Here is a 20,623-nt window from a genome sequence, read left to right as displayed (position 1 = left end):
TAAAGCCTGGAGTGAGTTCACCGACTCTAGAAAGGCCACATCCTCCATTTTCTTCTTCCTGGGCTTCTTACTGGCCAACAGTCCCTCAGGAATTGACAGTCTGGTGCATTAGCAGTACAAACTCAGGTGAAAATCAGATTTCTACCGTACACAACTGACCTCCACATGAGGAATCCACCACTGCTGTACCTTGGGCCCCTACAGGGATTGGCAACCCGAGGCCCCTCCACCAGGAAAGTCAAAATGGTGGACGTTTCCACCAAAAACTCCCATCACTGTTAACAGGCACTTCATCTGTCTCACAGTCCTGCTTCCTCTTCTGCAGCATGTGCTCCCTCTAGTGCTGCTAACTGAAACTTAATCCACTTGATGCACTGACTGAGGAGCGGTGACTGCCGTAGGCCACACAGGGCTTGTTGCATTTGGCCTGCCCTGCCCTCACCTCACTTGATTGAACCTGCTCCTCAATATGTTAACTGCTGTATTATCCCATTTCCAAGAGGAGTAGATGCACTGCTGCAAGCAATATGGATTTTTTTTCTGTTAACTGCATGACTGCCTTGGCTATTGCCTTAGGACACCTTAGCATATAGGCCCCTTAAATCAGTATACAGCACAGCAGATACAACGTTTCCATTGTGTCTCAATCCAGTTCTTCCATTATGCGACCTGAGAGAGTCTGCAGGTGTGGTTTACCATTAAAGATAACAATTAAGTATGTCACGTTCATATAGATGAAAAAGGATGAGTCAACATTGATGGGACAATTTAAGTGATTTGAGGTTGTAGAACAGCATTTTGTACACTCAGGTAGGCATTTATAACAATTGCCCGGGGGTATACATGTATAAAATAAGGCCTACTTTATGGCCAGGGGTAGGACTGCCACGTGTGTGTGTGTATTATGAAATATGCACCTATTCCTATCAGCACATTCAAGCACAAACATTTGCTTTGGAACAGATGCTTGGAATCTTTCAGGGAGGCAATTCTTTGAAGGCACACAAGCATACAGATGTTGCCTTTATAGACCAGATGCAAATTATACATCCATGTGCCTTGACTGCCTGGATACCCTTTTATAAAAACGGCTTGCCCAATGAAAAACAAATGTAACTTTTTTTTTCCTGACCATGGACTTACAATGAAATCTCCCACTAACAGCCGATCAATGGTTTGCCTGATTTCAGCCTTCGTTTGCATTTTTAGTTTATTATATTGTCTCCGAGCAGCTTCTGCCACCCTGAGCTCCAGCTCAGACTGATATCCAAACCCTGCAAAGAGAACGGAACCTGTGTTAGGCCTTCCTCCTACAAAATAAGGATGTTAATGATTAAAATAACCTTTCAGCATGTCACAGGGGAAGCCACTGTTGCCCTGGGACTAGTAGCACAGAATATTGGAAATGTGACTTGATATACCACCTTTCTGAGGTTTTTGCAACTACATTCAAAGCGGTTTACATATATTCAGGTACTTATTTTGTACCAGGGGTGATGGAGGGTTAAGTGGCTTGCCCAGAGTCACAAGGAGATGCAGTGGGAATTGAACCCAGTTCCCCAGAATCAGAGTCCGCTGCACTGGCCACTAGGCTATTCCTCCACTAGCAACATTCCATGTAGAAGCCTGCCCTTGCACATCACCAATGCGGCCGCGCAGGCTTCTGTTTCTGTGAGGATGTGAAGCCTACGCGGCCGCGTTGCTGATCTGCAAGGGCAGGATTCTACATGGAATGTTGGTAGTGGAATAGCAACATTAACATTCCATCTAGAATCTGAAATAGGGAAAGGGAAATGGGACTTGATATACCACCTTTCTGAGGTTTTTGCAACTACACTCAAAGCGGTTTACGTATATTCAGATACTTATTTTGTACTTGGGGCAATGGAGGGTTAAGTGACTTGCCCAGAGTCACAAGGAGCTGCAGTGGGAATCGAACTCAGTTCCTCAGGATCAAAGTCCACTGCACTAACCACTAGGCTACTCCTCCACATATTGCTACTATTTGGGTTTCCGCCAGGTACTTGTGACCTGGATTGGCCACTGTTGGAAACAGGATACTGGGCTAGATGGACCATTGGTCTGACCCAGTATGGCTATTCTTATGTTCTTATACAAGGTTTGCAGAAAGTTTGCTTCTGTATACCTCTCTCAGGGCAAACCATGCTTCTACGCAAGACACTAGCTTTGATGAGAAAACCTTTCAAATAAGAAATTACTAAAAGAAAAAGAAAAGAAACAACAGTAACAAGAAATCACCTGGATTCTGAAGAGTATGTCTTCTCCGAGCACAGAAGTAGACAAATGAGGGTGAGGGGTTATTAAGAGAGAAAAACATTCAAGGAACTCAGTTTCTGATTTATATATTTTCCCTACAGCTATAAAATAGGAGAAAACCTGTAACAAATCAGGCTCCAGCAATACTTTTCTTATGAAACCAAGTTCCAAATCTTTGGACTTCTGATGCTCTCTGATAACGGAACATAGTGGTTCAGAGAGACTGATTTTGATTTCTGCGTAAGCCAGCAATGATGGCTGCAATAGAGGTTATTGATGGTAAAGAGAAGGGAGAGAAAATATTTTTAAAAAGTCAAGAAACCTGAGCTGTGAACTTTCCCTTTATAGAAAAAATCTGCAACTTTAGTGATGGCCTGTGGATTGTAGATTATATTAAGAGGTCTAGTGCTGACTTCAAGACGTCTCTCAAAGTGACTATGTGCTGGATTATTCTCAAACAGCATTTCAAACACTGGAGCGTCAGGATCAGCAGCTGTAAGAAAAAAAAAAATAAAAGTCACAAAATTGTCCTGAATTCTAGATCAAATATATTATAATATTCAATGCCTCAACCACGCAAAGCTAATGCAGCTTTCACTAGACTCAGAACTCTGCGGAACCACTGCTCTGTGGAGCATGCCGGTATGACAGTGTCACTCCACTTATGATTTAAGCTTCATTGGCTTCCTATTTCATATTGATCTATTTTCAAACACTCTGCCTTACATATAAAGCATTACATCTCGGCTCCCCTACGTATCTTTCATCTCTGGTTATTCTGTACACTGCCGTTCTTTCAGATCTTTGGATGTCAATCATCTTGTACTTCCTTCGTGTTGCCCATTATAATCTACATGGCCCTTTGCTTTTTTTTCTTCCTTGCTTCCAAATCCTGGAATGACCATCCACCGACAATTACAGCTGAGTTCTCCTTTTCCATATTTAAAACCCTGCTCAAGACTCATTTTTTTTGTTTGTCCTTTGGTCGTACTGTTCCATTACTCTGAATAGTTTGATATACTATTCTGTATACTTGCAGTTCTGGGTTCCGTTTTCACGAAGTCTGGCTCTACAAATAACCCCCCCCCCCCCCTAAAGTTTTGTGGCCTTCTTCCATGTGACTGTTTACTATCCTATTGATAATGGCGTTCCTTTCTGAGAAGTTCCGAGAGAAAAGGACATTTCTCTGGTAAGTGAACGCTACTTTGCTTTGTGCTTTGGGAAGTTAAAGATTGGGGTTTAAAGGAGGAATTGTAGGTTAGTGTTAGGCAAAATAAAAATATAAAAAGCAAATTTTATCAACTGATCTCCATAGTCTTTTCCACTTACTTTTAAAAACTTTGTACCCAGCATTAACAGATAGAATCTAGCAGGCACTGCAGGATCTAGTTTAGTCTTCCTGCCCACCCCTAAGACAACTCTTCATTTATAGCCAGTTATTGTAATTAGGGTAACAAGCAAGGAGTGCTCTTACAGAGTGTTAAATACATTTCTTTACCATCTAAGAAGGAAACACTAAATAAATCATACAATATACTAAACTAAAAGACACTTCCAAGCAAAACCAAGGAGACGAGAGATGGAAAAATTGTTCTTTAAAAATATACTAGTAAAAAAGGTCCGTTTCCGAAACAAATGAAACGGGCACTAGCCAGGTTTTCCTCATAGTGTGTATGTTTGAGTGAGTGTGTGTGTGACAGTGTGAGAAAGAGAGAGTGACTGTGTGATTGTGTGTCAGAGAGAGATTGTGTCTGTGTGCTTGTGTATCTGTGAGTGAGTGTGTGTGTTTCAGAATGACTGTGAGTGCGTATGTGAGACACAGTGAGTGTGAGAAAGTGAGTGTGTTTCCCCCCCCCCCCTATTCCTCTCTTCCCCTTTGCCCCCCCCCCTCTCCCCGTTATGATACGTAAAGTAGCATCCCTTCACTTACGGGCGAGGACAGGGCAAACATTCATGGGCAAACTTTGATCTACACCACCACAGATTTAGAATGTTGGGACTTATGGAGGCTTCATTAGAATGTTGGAGGTGCGTTTTATATATAGAGATAAGACTCGACACAGCACCGTGTTTCAGCAAACAACGCCTGCGATGCAGCTGAAGAGTGAGAAAACCAAATCAAGCCTTTAAAAAGACTAATGAATGGTGAATACACAAGTGGCAAATCTAAAAACACAAAAGGGAACCTAAAGAAGAAACGAGTCCAATAAGAACTGAGCAGGAAAACCACCGTCAGCTACTCCTTTGTCTTCGCATATCCCCTCGTAGCGGATCCAGTTTCTCCACTTCTGTGGTTGCCTGCTCATATATTGTTGTGGGTCATGTCCTAGTAGTTCTTGCACAGATTTTTCCAATTGCTTATTTTTGGAGCATATGCTAGACAGAACATAGCCCTCAAAAGCTAGTGGCAGAATTGTTTCACCCTTGTTTCTATGTGTTCATCAAAACTAATACGACAACCACAATATTTTGCATCTGTCTTCCTCAACAATATATCAAATGTCTGGGATAGTGCTGGGCAGACTTATACTGTCTGTGCCAGAGCCGGTGGTGGGAGGCGGGGCTGGTGGTTGGGAGGCGGGGATAGTGCTGGGCAGACTTATACGGTCTGTGCCAGAGCCGGTGGTGGGAAGTGCGGCTGGTGGTTGGGAGGCGGGGATAGTGCTGGGCAGACTTATACGGTCTGTGCCAGAGCTGGTGGTGGGAAGCGGGACTGGTGGTTGGGAGGCAGGGATAGTGCTGGACAGACTTGTACGGTCTGTGCCAGAGCCGGTGGTTGGGAGGCAGGGCTGGTGGTTGGGAGGCAGGGATAGTGCTGGACAGACTTATACGGTCTGTGCCAGAGCCGGTGGTTGGGAGGAGGGGCTGGGTTTGGGAGGCGGGGATAGTGCTGGGCAGACTTATACGGTCTGTGCCCTGAAGAGCACAGGTCCAAATCAAAGTAGGGTATACACAAAAAGCAGCAAATATGAGTTATCTTGTTGGGCAGACTGGATGGACCGTGCAGGTCTTTTTTTGCCGTCATCTACTATGTTACTATGTATTCCCCCACTGGACCTCCTCTACCCAATAAACAAACTTACCATTATTTCTATTAGCTGTGTCAGATGATGTATGAACATCAAAAGCCTGAGAAACACTGCCAACCTCCTTCTGCTAAGAAAACAAAAGAAATTCATTTATGCTGTAAAACAGGCTCAGAATAACTGTTTGATTAAAGCACCTGCATATAGGGGTAGATTCAGTAAATGACAGAATATAAAACCCGCTTAAGCGTTATTCTAGAAGCCGCACCTAAAGTTTGGCAAAGTTTATAGAATAGCGCTTAAGTATTATGCTTGTGCATACATTTAGAAGCCACCATTTGCGCCAACGAAAACGTGGTGCAACAGTCTGTGCCTAAATTTACGTGCCAAGTACCCTTACTCTGTAATTACGTGCGTAACTCAACACCATGCTCCCGTTCTGTCCCAACACACCCATGACTGTCCCTTTTCCGTGCGCAAATTTTAGGCTCAGATCATGCGCCTAACTTTGTGCAAAACACCCAATTAAACCTAATTAGTGCTAATAACTGCTTGTTAAAAAGCCAATTATTGGCATTAATTGGCTCATTATCTTATTAAAGTGCACATGCAAATCAGCACCGCACCTAAATTTGCGAGCACAATTTTCGGCGACCTTTACAGAATCAGGGGGAAAATGTGTATGTCTGGCAGCGCTGTAGATATAAGTAGTAGTAGTAATAGTAGTAGTACTCTTATGAGATCAGAGTGTTACTCTTCTGGGCCCTTGCTTATGGAAGAAGAGCAGCCCCTGTGCAGCGATTACACAGGCCAGAACGCATTTCATGGACATGACAGAGAAGCATCGTATGCGCAGGTTCAGGACTGAATAAGGAGACTTTTGTGTACTTGTGCAATCAGCTACAGGAGGATCTAGGGCCCTGCCAATGCACTTGAAATTCACCAGAAACCTAGCATTTTTTGCCACTAGAACCTTTAAGACACCCTTCGAGGCAACAGAAGGCACCAGCCAGCCACCATAGCTCAGTTTCTACAGCAGAGACATTCTTTTCCCTGAACACGAGCAGCAGCAAACCCAAACTATGACAGAATTCTCTGAACTGGCACACTTCTCCTATTCTGTAAAGGGTGCGCCTGCCTGAACAATCTTCATAGAATATTTATTTACTTGTAACACTTATACCCTGCGCTTTCCCACTTATTAACAGGTTCAATGCGGCTTACATAATATGACAGGTTTACAAGATAACATAGAATGGATAACAGCTGTAATATAGTGTATAAAGAGTTGGGCAATTAGATGTGAGTAAGTAAGATGGGTAAGGGAGGAAGGTGGTAGAGGTAGGGAGTGGGAGAGGGTGTATATTGGGATAGTGTGTTGTTAATTAAGGAAGAATGTATAATGAGGGTTGGAAGAGGGATGAATTCAGAAAGGATTAAGTAGGGAAGCATATTTCAGGTTCTGTCTTATAGTCTGATCCGGGTAGCGCAGATGGACTCCTAATTTAAGTCAAGTCATTTGTATAGGCTTGCTTGAAGAGGTAAGTTTTTAGCAGCTTCCGGAAGGGTAAGCGGTCATTGACTATTCGAATAGATCTTGGTAAGGCGTTCCAGATTTGGCTGCCTATAACGGAGAAGTTGGATGTACTTAATTCCTTTACAGTTGGGAAGATGTAAATTTAGATAAGATAAATATGCATATTTTTTGACACTGCTATTTAGGTGTGTCCCCATTAAAGTGAGCGCTCTTTACAAAGTTGCCCTTCTAGTACAAAGCAGTTTGAGCAGTCTTCATTGGCACCACCCATACCAAGACTCTGAAAACTGGCAGCCATAGTTTACCAGTCACCTTTTAAATGTATAACTCTTTTTGCCACCTCCCTAAATCCTTACCCTGTGGACAATTGTGAGGCAATGTTCCAAACGAGTTAGCACCAATTTTCAGCACTAGGCACCTAATTTAGGATTCTAAATCTAGGGAAACAAATCGCAGGTCTAAATTTAGAATTCTAAATGTATGTGAATTTTCATCCAAAAACTTAGGGGCCCTTCTATTAAGCTGAGTTTAACGAGCAATTTGTCAGCAGTAACTGCTATTGCAGAGCCGCATTGAGGGGCTTTGCGGTGATTTAGCTATTACCGAACAGTACTTTTTGTGTCAGGGATGTGGCTTGGGCAGAGAGTGGAAGTAGAAGGCGTTAGGTAGTCAAAAGTGTTGCACTTACCACATGGTAATGCACAGTTAACGCAGGACCACTTACTGCCTCCCAAACAGGAAGCGCTAAGGGGGGGGGGGGAGGGGGGGAATTCTATAAAAGGCGCCTAAAAAATCCATGTGAAAAACATTTTCACCTAAGCGTATTCTATAAGCGGTGCCTAGATTTAGGCAAGGTATATAGAATACACTTAGTTGATATTCCAGTGCTTAAAACTATGCACGTCCATTTACATCAACGAAAACATGGCACGAATTCTGATGTGCAGATTTAGACGCACTGGGCCATATTCTATTACTACTACTTATCATTTCTAAAGCGCTACTAGACATACGCAGCGCTGTACACTTGAACATGAAGAGACAGTCCCTGCTCGACAGAGCTTACAATCTAATTAGGACAGACAAACAGGACAAATAAGAGATAAGGGAATAATAAAGTGAGGATGATAAAAAACTACGTGAGTAAATTTTGAAACTTCCACAAAATGCCTTTAACCATGCCCCTTTTTGGCTGCGCGCATTAGAACTTAGGTGCACTGAGCTACAGAATACACTTAGCGAGTTGTGTGCGTAAATTCTAATTATTTCCAATTAGTGCTCATCATTGCTTATTAAGTGCTGTTATCAAGGCTGATTAGCTTGTTAAGCCAATTAAGTTATGCGCATTGTTACAGAATACGCTTAGATTTCGGTGCGGATCTTTAGATGTCCTATATAGAATCTGGGGGTAAATGCTTCCATGTTAACCAGGAGAAAGTAACATAGTAAATGACGGCAGATAAAGATCCACATGGCCCATCAAGTCTGCCCAAAAAAGGCAGGCCACAGCTGCACAACTATGTTGCAAACTGACAACATTTTACTTGCTGTCAATCTTAAGGTAGAGAGCTGCACGAGAACGGGGTTAGTGGGAATCCCATGGTTTCCACGGGGATCCCCGCCAGGTCCACAGGGATCTTGTGGGGATGGACGCAGGTCCTGTGGGGTTCCTGCAAAGTGTAGTGCCAGGCCAGCCTAATGTTTCTAAGCTAGCTTAGCAATTATAATGAAAACTAAACAAAAATTAAAAATAACCACCAAAAAGATGGGGTTAGATCAATGCAGTTCCAACTAAGGGTATTTATTGACAGTCAATTAACATGTAACTTTGACAAAAATGACTTGACGCAGACCTACGCTTAGGCGCATGAGGCGCCTGCCTCAGGAATCAAGTACAATACAAAGTCAATCATGCAAATTGGGTACAACCGGGCATCTGATTTTGGTCGCACATAAACCAAGAGTAAGACAGCGAACAAACACTGTAGAAATTGCGAGTCTCACAAAGACAAGCACTAAAAAAAATTAATGGATATGGTTGATGGCACTGAAATCCCCATAAGAACCGAGAGGGACAGTTATCAACATGAGCTACTAGTTATTTTAGTACGGGGGACAGGCGGAGATTCCAGTGGGGACAGGCAGAGAAAGGTGAAATTTCTGTTCCATGCAACTCTACCTTAAGGTGTCTCTCCCCCCCCCCCCCCCCCCCCCCACACACACCTCTGATTTACACTCTGAGCATGTAACATGAATGTGATATAAAACACAAATACTTGTTGATTTGTTCTTGTTATTTTCGGATCATAGACCCTAAAAAAAAAAACTCTGCCCGGCACCAGCCTTACTTCCCAACTGTACCAGGTATTAATGTGAATATTAACACACAACCTGTAAAAGAAGGTGCTGGGAATGCCAAAACACATGCTGCATTAAATCTGCAGCTACCACACAGCAGTGTCCCATGTTAAGCTACAGTTACTGCAAATTTTACTGCAGCTTAGTGAAAGGACCCCTTAGGCTCCTAAGTCTGGCTTAAAATAGGTGTCTAGTTTAGGGACTTAACGTGGGTTACTAAACTGAAGAGCTCAGCTGTTTCTGAATAATAGCCTCTAAATTTTTTAATTGCAGCCCATTCTATAACTATTTCAAGTCTCTTTGGGCTACAAGCTAAACTAGCATACAGTGCAACTCTCAGCATGTGTCTCGGGATCTTTATCCTTCAGTTATGCTGTAAGTTATAAGATAAATTAAACATCCATTTTGGGTTTTTTTAATGCTCTAGAGAGATATTGTTGTCCCAACCTGCTTAAATCTGTAGCACCAGACTTCTGAATAAATACTAAATGTTGATATTTTGTCTGAATTAATTTTAAGAAATTAAACACAGGCTCTGATAACCAACTGCATACTGATAGACTAACATTTAAGTGGTACCTACAGGATTTGGGAAGACGAGGACAGGAAAGATGGTTCCCTGTGTTGCCAGATCGCGAAGGAAGAGCCCACCCAGCTGTACCAAGAGCAGCGACGAATCTCTACGAGGAAGAGACTCCACTTGGATTTTTACACCTGATAAGAGAGAAAAATGTCGACAGAACTGATGCATGAAAGACACAAGAATGATGGTCCCACTCAAGAGTTCAGTGAGGGTTTTGTATAGAGTCACAAACTTAGACTATGATCTTCACGTGCAACCTTAGCCCCATGTTTTCTCAGTTGCACAATGAGACACTTTTCTGGTACAAGCTGTAAGGAAAATATGAATCTGAAAGGGGTAGTAAACAAAAATGGAGAAGAGTCACTCTGAATAAACTGAAATAGGCAGTCGCTCCAGTGCAATGCACATAAAAGTTGTTAGCTACCGTCTAATGAAAAGAGATTTTACCTACGCCTTGGGTCCTATGCACCGCACCTCATTCTATAACCTGGCACTTCATGTTAGACGCCCAGGGTGCGTGTGTGCTATAGAGGTGCCAATCATTGGCAGTTACAAGCGTTAGTATGCGCCAAAGTTGCTTAGCGCGTAACTGCAAGGGGTGTTCGCGGGGGCAGAGCGTGGACATGTCGCCAAGCAACATACGCAATTTACAGAACACTATCAGCTGTGTATGTTGCAGAGGCGTAGCCAGACGTGGTATCTTGGATGGACATGGGCACACAATTTCCCCTCCCCCTGCACTTTCAGCCCCCACCCCTGACTCTGCACCAGCGACCCCCAACAAATAAAATACCTGAGCTGGCGGGGATCCCCAAGCCCCACCAGCTGGAAGAGTTCCTCCAGCAGCCAGAACACGTCATTCCCCTAGTTGCTGCAGTCAGTGTCACTATCCACGTGCTGCTGCTGCACTGGCCTCTTCCCTCCTGCACATGCTCAGTTTTCATGCATACACAAAAACTAAACCGAGCATGCGCGGATGGGGGGTGGTGCGGCTGCAATGCATGGATAGTGCCACCAGTTGCAGTAAGTAGGGGAATGACCTGTTCTTGCCTCTGAAGGACATCTTCCAGCTGGCAGGGCTTGGGGATCCCTGCCAGCCATAACAAAGTTGCCAGAATTTTGGGTGGGCCTGAGCCCAAACTGGATGGGACCATGCCCACCCGGGCCCACCCATGGCTAAGCCACTGGTATGTTGCAAGGTGCATCTAGGTACGCCAGCCACTGACCTGTCGTAACTGGGGGCATCAACATTACTTTGTGCTAGTATTTCATTACGGCTTTTAGAGTAGACACACTATGAAGCCATTACAGAATTGGCGCTAAGCGCAATCCATTGTGGTGTCAAGTTATGAAATTGCCCTCTATATGCAGAACTGCGCAATGGTATGGGGGGAGGGAGCAGCAGTAGTTTTTAAGGACATTAATAGTCACAGACTCAAGGGCTCATTTTAAGGACTAAACAGATATCCTGTAATGCACCGTGTCCCAAACTTTTTACAAAAAAAAAAAAAAACACTACACACGTGAATAAAAAAAAGAGAAGAGTATTGTGTGCAACAGGACATTTCCAGACGCAGTGAAGGACGACAATGAAATAGAGCTGTTCACAAACAAAGATTCTTTATTCTAAAAGTCAAATATTCAAGACTCGACATGGATCCGTGTTTCAGCCATTCCAGCAATTAATTGGCTATTTCTGCAACATTCAGCTAACTTTTTTATTATTATTATTTTTTAATTTAAGGTATGTTTGTTCTCGTTTGTGTGATTCTTTCCTATCAATGAATTTCCTTTCTGTCCTCAGTTTTTATGTCATTTAGTTTTATTGTAAAATGCCCTGACCTGCTTGTCTAGAGAGGGCGGTATAGTAAACTTTTCATAAACAAACATCTCTCTAATTCTAGCAAAGAAAATATGGATGCAGTCTGAGGATTCAAATATGAATGTACAGTAACATAAAATCTTAATGAAGCCACTTACAAATCTTCATATTTGACGGACCGAGCATGCTGTCACAGGCCTTCATCATAAGAGTAACCAAAGACATCATTTAAGGAGTGTGAACTTTCAAACCAAATGTCATCTTAAAGATCATTTCGATGTCAGGGCACATTTTTTTTCTCTTTGCCGCACCCATTTCCTACTGAACTAGCATCTATTCTTCCACTGCCAGTGTATTAAGAAATCAAAGGATTGAAAACGATCAGAAACAACCCCCTGGAAATGATCATCATACCTGAGAATTCCAGCTGCATGAAAGCCATCTCTTCTGCAAGCAAAGACCCTTTCTCCTTATGCAGCAAGGTGATGGTGCCCCCTTGCAGCTGGAGATTTAATCTAGCAAAGACATGGTCTCTTTTAGTAAACGTATTCATCCAGGACGTATCTGTTGTTGGATCAAAGAATTCATCAGCACCTAAGAGAATAAAAAAAAAAGGTTAAAATGAGGGAGAAATGCAACTGGTCACCATTTTTTGATATACAAAAGACCTAATGGTTAGTGCAGTGGCCGGAGAAACAGGAGATCTAGGTTTCATTCCCATTGCAGCTCCTTGTGAATCTGGGCAAGTCACTTAACTCTCCATTGCCCCAGGTACAAATAAGTACCTGTATATAATTGTGACAGAACAGTGTGTTTTAAGCCTGTAAATTGCCTTTATTAAACCTTGAAGTGCATTTCTCTAGTTTGGCCAGCAGGTGCATGCAAATACACTGGCAAGTCACATTAGGACCCTAAAATCATGATAAAATAACCTCAGATTTCACTGCCCGGAAGCACTGGGCTGCAAAGCTGTGGCCTAATGCTCCTGGGCAGGCAGAGCAGAGGCCCCCATCCCTGAAAACACGACCCCCCCCCCAACCTCCACGGGCATAGGCCCACAGGGGCTACCTTTAAGTGCACCGATAGTCCAGGGGTGGTCTTCATGCAGGAGCAAGGCCCAGTAAATGGTATCCCCTAGCAGTATTCTTGTGCAGGACTACTGCTAGGGGTGTTATTTTCTTGAAGTTGCTGGACTGGACCTTGCTCCTGCCCGAAGACCACCCCGGACCACTAACGCACTGATAGGTAGCTCCTATAGGCCTGTGCTGTGAGGGGGAGGGGGAGGAGAACCACTTTGCTCTACTGGGCTGGGAGCATCTGGCTGCAGGAATAACACTGCTTGTGAGATGGCTCGCAAGTAGTGTTATGCTTTTAAAACAGGAAACCCCAGTTGCTGAACCTGGCAATAAATGGCGATCTTTTACCATTACCTTGATAACTTCCCCCCTAAGCCCTTCAAATTCAAATCAATTATAACGCAGAAGCAAATCTGAAAAATCCATATTCAGTCCAAGGGACCATCATACCCAGCATTTCCTCTGGATTCCATGGATCTTGCTGCTGTCCTCCTCCTGGTTCACCTTCACCAGCCTGGCAGTATCCGTACCAGCCTCCCCAGCCAGGAAACCAAGACTGGAGATACTGCAGCATGCCGCTGCTACTGCTGTGTTCAGGGCTCGTAGCTGGAGAAAGGCCCTGGATGTCAGACAATGGCTCTCTCAAGCTCTGAGTCAAACAAAACAGCAGATATCTATTTTAGTCAGTAAAAAATAAAAAAGATGATAAATAACAATGCCTTATTTAAATAAAAATCAAGCGGACCCTCTCAAGACCAGTGGCGTAGCTACTATGGGGCCACCCCGTAGATTTAGCCCTGGACCCCCTGCCGACGACCCTCTCAACCCCCCCCCCCTCCCGCCGCCAACCCGCCGTCGCAGTCTGCTACCTTTGCTGGCGGGGGACCCCAAACCCCGCCAGCCGAAATCTTCTTCCTTCGTTTTGTTTCCGTCAGCCTCACAGAAACAGAACAAAGCCCTGCAGATCGCAGACGGCGATGGTGGGTCGGCAATGGCACCGGGGGCTAAAATGTGCCCCCTCACCTCGGGCTCTGGACCCCCCCCCCCCTCCCGCCAAAGTCTGGCTACGCCCCTGCTCAAGACTAGCAGAAAAGGAATGGTTAACATTTATCTACAACCACAATGTGGTGGAATAAAGTAAAGAAATCAAACCAGCAGAGGATTGAGCTGCTGCTCATCAAGGACCGGGTGGTCTAATCATATTTGTTCAATTTGCATATTGCTGCTGCTGTACCACAAAGAATAAAATGTCACAAAATTCCAAATGTCTTTTTCCCCACCTGAACATCTATGAATATATAACTAATTTGTAAAGCAAAATTTGTATAGTAAGAGGCTCCCTTTTTGTTTGTTTTTAATAAAGATAAGGAGTTGCAGCAAAGTGGGTCAAACACTTTAAAACTGTGAACATCATCAACGAAGTGTGACGGATCAAAGCTCGAGAACCCTCAAGTTTATATACGAGATACAAATAAAACCAGCAAAAATCTCTAGTGGGGGGTAATTCTGTAACTTATTTTTAACAACACAGGTATCATGTTTTACTCTGCAGACTTTACAGGAACTTCAAAGTAAAACCACATATATCACCTTGAAAATGATCCCAGGTAAAGTAACACCACACAATTATACCTGTAAACGTATACAGATCCTTTTTGAGTAAAAAATACACGCATATTTTTAAAAATTCTAAATCCCTCTCTATCACCACTCTCACAGCAAGTTAAAGTATGTATGAAATATTATTATGCATATAGGGGATAAGTTTATAACAGGATGCCTATATGAGAAGTCCAAAAAGGCTCACATTTTAAGCCTTTATAGACGGGCTCCGAGAGCCACCCTCAATAGCACACAATGCCCACGCACACATTTACATCTGCTCTGAAAAGGGCCTAAACGTATGAGTATATTTTACACGGGTACATGCGGATTTTATAATACAAACATGTACATCGCAACTCCACCTCCAATCTCCCCCAAACTCAGCCCCTGGGAATGCCTAAGTGCAGACCACATCAAAAGTCGAGGAACAATTTCTGTGTTCATATTTTTAAACACACACACACAACTTTATAAAAGCCCTTTTCTGCACATAAAAAGTTATTTTCTGGCTCTAAAATAAAATTACCACCATAAAACGAACAATTGCATAGAAATTCACAATTTTACCCATGGAAAGGGCTTCGAAGTCCAGGTCACCACTTAATTTGATGCCTTGGTTGTACTACATTAAGGCTTTATATCAAGAATCTAATAATAATACTATTGTAACATTTTAAAGCCTTAATTTTACTTTCCCATTGTACCAACATCTACAATGCCCATTAAGAATCTTTTACCATACTTTTATTTTTATGGGACAGTAAAAGACAGCACAGTAACCAGTGTGAGCTGTTATCAATGGTATGAACAGAACCAAATGACTTGCAATGCTGAACACCTAAAAACAAACTGCAGCTCCTGAATATCCATCGTCCATCACCACTGTGAACCCCATCCTCCTTTTACTCCTGGAGGAATTCTGCGCAAAAATTAAAATTCTGAACACAATATTCCGCACACACACACAAAAATTCTGCGCACAATATTTTAAAATTCTGCAACTCTTTGTCACAATAACTCAATATAACCAACTATCCTTGAGCCATAATTCATATAAATGCAATAGCAAAAAAAGTGTTATTTCTCAAATATGCAAGAGTTTCAAGGATTTAGGGCAGAATTACCCTAAGAATATCCATCACACACACCATAACTATAGGTCCTGTTTTTTTTCAGGGCTTTTACTTTAGCAATCTGTAGAGCCTTAGGGAAGCTTGCAGTTGCTCATTCTTGCAGAAACAATGGTAGTACTTTCACAGTCAGTGGGTGGTGGCAGCTCAGATCTTCTCTCAGGCTCCATGAATTGATGAATAAAAATCCAAAAAGATCAGAAGCCCTAAATACCATGCTCTCTGCCCCCCCCCCTCCATACACACTCCCTCTTCATGCTCAACTTGTGTCCTCACCAGTTTTTTCCCAGTCAGGTAGTAGGGTTGTCAAGACAGGCAGTCACCCCTACAAGCCAGCCTATTCTCCCCAACCCCTCACTGGTCATACAGCCAGAAAGTAATCTGCTGACCCAAAAGCAATCATCCAGCTTCACTTCTTCTTTCTCAAATAGCCTGCCTGCTCTCCCACTCAAGCAGTCAGTGAGCCTTCCTCCACCTTCTGACAAGCAGACAGCCAGTGTGCCCAAAGGCCCCCACCTAAAGAAGCAGACAGTTCCTAGCCAAAGCAGCCAACTGCCAGGACCGGAGTATAAATGTCTCTGGGCTCCTCATCAGTTCATCTGCTTTCCTCTCACTGTAGCGTGTTCTTTGTAGTCCACTAAATGGCTTTCACTGCGTTACGGTACCTGTATTGTCCAACTAATTCTCGTGAGAATTAGAGGGAGACTACACTGCAAGATTCGTGCTGTGCCTGAATCTGAGCCTTTCCCTGATGCTGGGAGCTCCTGGGTATGTGATGCAATCTCTCCAGGTTGCCCAGAATGCGGTGGTAAGAGTATTATCTGGTGTAAATAGATTTGAACATATTACCCCAGTTTTGATGAGGTTTCATTGGCTACCGGTAAAGTGACGTTTGAGATTTAAGATTCTGACTCTAATCTATAAATGCATTAACAGAGAGGTAGTTCCAACTTTATCAGCGATGTTGAGGATTCACTGTACACAGTAGTCTTTCCGCTCAAGTGGGCAATTGTTGCTGGAAGTTCCATCAGTGAAGCTGATCCGTTTAAATGAAAATTGGTTAAGAATATTTCAGGTAGAGGGCACTAGAATGTGGAATCAGCTTCTTTAGAAAATCTGCGATCTAAAAAAATTATTTACAATTTCGTAAGCATGTAAAGGCTTCCTTATTTAGTAGAGCCTTTGATTTAGAACATGAGTGACAGCAGAAATTGGGTTCAGTGAATATTGGGGTTTGTGATGTCAAGAATTTTAAGGGAGGGGGGAAAGGATTTTATGCAATGGAATGTATTTTAGATATTTTAAGGAATTTATAATGACAGTTATTTTCACATATAAAAATTATGGATGTGATGTTGTGAACTACCTAGAATATCAGATAGAGTGGTATATAAACTGTTAAATAAATAAAAAGATGATGCTGGTCAGAGAGGAAATTAGGGAAAGCAGAAAAACGAACTGATGAAGATCTCAGCTTCTTTTATGTTTTTTAATCCCAGCAGCTAGCCAAACTCTGAGCGAAACCCTAAAATTCTGCGCTGCGCAGTCCCGCAGAATTCCACCAGGAGTACTCTTTGCCAAAAGTTTTATAACGTGCATTCTTGTCTTTCGGTCCTCACCTCAGCTAGTTCCTCTTGCTTTCGAAATCGGTCATGGGCGATGTCTTGTAAAATCTTCAGCTCTTCGATTGTCTGCTCTTCTTCAATGCGATCTATTTCAGCCTGTGCACGCAAAACAAAGCAAACCATTAACAAAGTGCAAAGCCTGTGATAGGGAAAAATATACCACACACATAACTGTTTAACAACCACATTTCTATAACTCCTTTCTTTTCCAGTTACCAAATATCAGTCAAATAAATGGCTAAGAATTAACATAATCAATAGCTCGCAGTTCATTCATTCGTTCATTCCGGTAAAAAAAATATATAAAAGGCAGAGCCAGGTCTGAAAGTCCTTCATTTAAATTCTGACTCAGGTTTGTTTGCTCCCTGGGTCAGCTGGAGCTGGAGATGTTATTAGGTAGGAAGGGTTCAGTTTACAAACCCAGAGGCCAATGATCAAAGCCGGGTGCAAAAGTGCATAACGCAAAAGCCCCTAACACAAAAGGAATGCCAAAAAAATAACAAGCAATGCTTAAAAGAAATCAATATGCAAATGATATGCAAAATTAATTTGCACTAGCAAGCCAAAAGTAAAGGGAGGACTGTGCCTGGCACATGCGCACAAAGTTTTTGCGGTAAGCACAGCTCTTGGGTGCATGCCCTTGAAGCACGCATGGGCACTGTTCTTCTACACATTTAAATATGACCCTTTCAAAAATTGCAGAAAAACAGATGTCGATGCGTGCTTTCATGTTTCGTTTTGCTCCAACTTGAACACGTTTGTTTCTCACTATCAGCACTAAAAACTCGTAAAAGACACAACCCACAGTTCATCGTGAAAAATTGACAAGAAATCTTCTCTTGAACACCTTCTTCACCGTCCCTGAATTGGTGATACATGTTTGATTCAGGAGGGGAGAGGTAGCAAGCAGGCTGACTTTGCAGCTGCCTGTTTAGGTTTCCCATTCCCTCCTCTCCAACAGCTCCAGAACAGCCGTAAAATTAGTTTGTTAAAGCTAGGTGCTCTGGAGCTGTGCACATTGCCCGGAATGCTCATTAGTACAACCATTCTAAAAGCAAACATTCCCAGCACAGTTAGCTTTGTGCATCGGGCCCTCAGTTAGGCCAGAAAAAGCATTACCCTAATTTAAACTACTTAATTATGTGTATTTCCATGGGCAGAGTCTGAGCAGGATACACGCTTACAGGGTAACTTATGAATACTATCTCTCCACCAGCATTTTTTACTTTTTTATTGAAAGGCAGTGAATAAAGACAAATTTTCACAGAATAAACATCGAACCTACCACATGTAGCTAGGACAAGCACAAGTATATCAGCTCTATACACTAGGGTGAAAACAAAATTAATTTCTCTTCTGACACCCTTCAACTAAGTAAGGCATGTCAAAGTCAACACACCTCCTCCTCCTCCGATAGCTGAGTTCCTTTGAGTTTAGTGTAGTATTGATCAGTGTAAAATACAGCATCACGTGCCCGATGCAACACAAACTCCCAGGTCCGGCGCCGTCTTTGTTCTCTGATTGTTGCAAGGTTAGCATTTAAGGCAAAGCTCCACCACTCTCGACAGCTGAAATGGCAAATGGAAAAATTTATTCTTAACTGCTAATTTTCTTTCCTTGAGTCTTACCAGACCAGAAAAAAGGGTTTTGTCAACTTATCTGTAGATGAAAACAGAACTAGAGCACTGATATCACCCTACATAAGATTCTGTACAACCTTCAGATCTCTAGCATTTCTGTAATCAAGACCTGTCGTTTCTTTCTTTACAACATCCGTAAAATCCGCTCCTTTCTTTCCGAGCACTCTACCAAAACCCTCGTCCACACCCTTGTCACCTCTCGTTTAGACTACTGCAATCTGCTTCTTGCTGGCCTCCTACTTAGTCACCTCTCTCCTCGGTTCAAAACTCTGCTGTCCGTCTCGTCTTCCACCAGGGTCGCTTTACTCATACTACCCCTCTCCTCAAGTCGCTTCACTGGCTCCCTATCCGTTTTCGCATCCTGTTCAAACTTCTACTAACCTATAAATGTACTCACTCTGCTGCTCCCCAGTATCTCTCCACACTCGTCCTTCCCTACACCCCTTCCCGTGCACTCCGTTCCCTGGATAAATCCTTCTTATCTGTTCCCTTCTCCGCTACTGCCAACTCCAGACTTCGCTCCTTCTGTCTTGCTGCGCCCTACGCCTGGAATAGACTTCCTGAGTCCCTACATCTAGCCCCATCCTTGACCATCTTTAAATCTAGATTGAAAGCCCACCTCTTTAATATTGCTTTTGACTCGTAACCACTCGCCTCCACCTACCCTCCTCTCCTCCTTCCTGTACACATTAATTGATTTGATTACTTTATTTTTTGTCTATTAGATTGTAAGCTCTTTGAGCAGGGACTGTCTTTCTTCTATGTTTGTGCAGTGCTGCGTACGCCTTGTACCGCTATAGAAATACTAAATAGTAGTAGTAGTAGTAATCAATGCAACAATTTCCTTCTCCCATAGGAGCAAGCGGTGCATCAATATTCCTTTGAAACCTAAGGACCCAAAAAGTGCCACCATGAACGATCAGAACACTAAAAACAGAAGTGAAAACAAATTTAGCTGAATAATTCTTTCTGGTGTACCAGACAAAAGGATAATCTGGGTGGATCCCTGCTACTGGTCCGCTCTAACAACAACTCCAGATGCAGCTTGCAATCAAATTTTACTATAGGCGATAAAAGCCTCCAAAGATGAAAATCGAAATAACCACACACTATACAGACAATCCCTTTCACGCTGTCACAGTACAAACGATCCCTTTCTTACTTTGAGGATGAGTCCTAACAGAGCTATAACTTGGTATGTTAGCACCTGGGGCAGGCAAGCGTATTTGCACCCCTTCCTGATCCCTGCGCCTAACTCCACTCCACCTCTACTCCCGATCCTCAAAATCTTTATTTTGATCTCTCTTCTCCCAAACCTGGCTGCCTCTCGCACCCCTAGTCCCGGACCTGAGTGCAAGAATGACCTCTGACTTCGATTGTGTGACCTTGAGTGAGTCACTTCATCTCACTACATCTCAAGAATTCAGTTGGAAACAAGGAAATCTGTCTGAATTTGGCTTTCCCTGTCAACAATTTTATATTAAAATAAATAAGTACATACTTTCCTATTACGGTGACTTTGGGTTTCCATTTTCTAAATTTCAGTTGTCTTTCCTTACGATCCAGTTCTTCTAAAAATCCAACTATTTGTTGATATTGCACCTTAAAATTAAAAAAAAAAAAAAAAAGAATGACAAAACTCAAAATGCGATATAAAAGATGAATACATTTCAGTATGCTGTAAAGTTATCGATGCTGTAACACAAATGCTTCAGAATTAAGGCTTATAGGAACCATAGGGTTGATCCTGCTAGGAAACTGGGACTAGAGCTTCTACCACTAAGGGCTCATTTTCAAAAGAGAAAAACATCCAAAAAGTGGCATAAACCTGCATTTGGACGTTTTTCTCACAAAAACATCCAACTTGGTATTTTCAAAATCAATTTTTAAACATTTTTCTATGAAGTCCGTTAGAAATATATTCAAATCATAAGGGGGTGTGTC

General features: G+C 42.7%; 1 protein-coding gene across 3 annotated transcripts in view; it reads right to left on the bottom strand.

Moving 5' to 3' along the window:
• Window positions 1–20,623, bottom strand: part of VPS13D (vacuolar protein sorting 13 homolog D) — a 386,590-nt gene that overhangs the window by 336,601 nt on the left and 29,366 nt on the right. For all 3 annotated transcript variants that reach the window (XM_030185614.1, XM_030185615.1, XM_030185616.1), the window contains exons 10-18: window positions 20,181–20,281; window positions 18,439–18,607; window positions 17,034–17,135; window positions 13,130–13,328; window positions 12,018–12,197; window positions 9,782–9,912; window positions 5,361–5,433; window positions 2,600–2,770; window positions 1,144–1,274 (exon numbers count right to left, since the gene is read on the bottom strand). In XM_030185614.1, coding sequence (XP_030041474.1) covers window positions 1,144–1,274; window positions 2,600–2,770; window positions 5,361–5,433; window positions 9,782–9,912; window positions 12,018–12,197; window positions 13,130–13,328; window positions 17,034–17,135; window positions 18,439–18,607; window positions 20,181–20,281 — 1,257 coding nt within the window. The remainder of the gene's footprint in view (window positions 1–1,143; window positions 1,275–2,599; window positions 2,771–5,360; window positions 5,434–9,781; window positions 9,913–12,017; window positions 12,198–13,129; window positions 13,329–17,033; window positions 17,136–18,438; window positions 18,608–20,180; window positions 20,282–20,623) is intronic.

Source organism: Microcaecilia unicolor, chromosome 13 (assembly GCF_901765095.1).
Source record: "Microcaecilia unicolor chromosome 13, aMicUni1.1, whole genome shotgun sequence".
NCBI classification, from domain to species: Eukaryota; Metazoa; Chordata; class Amphibia; order Gymnophiona; family Siphonopidae; genus Microcaecilia; species Microcaecilia unicolor.
The sequence above is the reverse complement of the archived record's forward strand: the minus strand, read 5'-3'. Positions and strand labels throughout refer to the sequence as shown.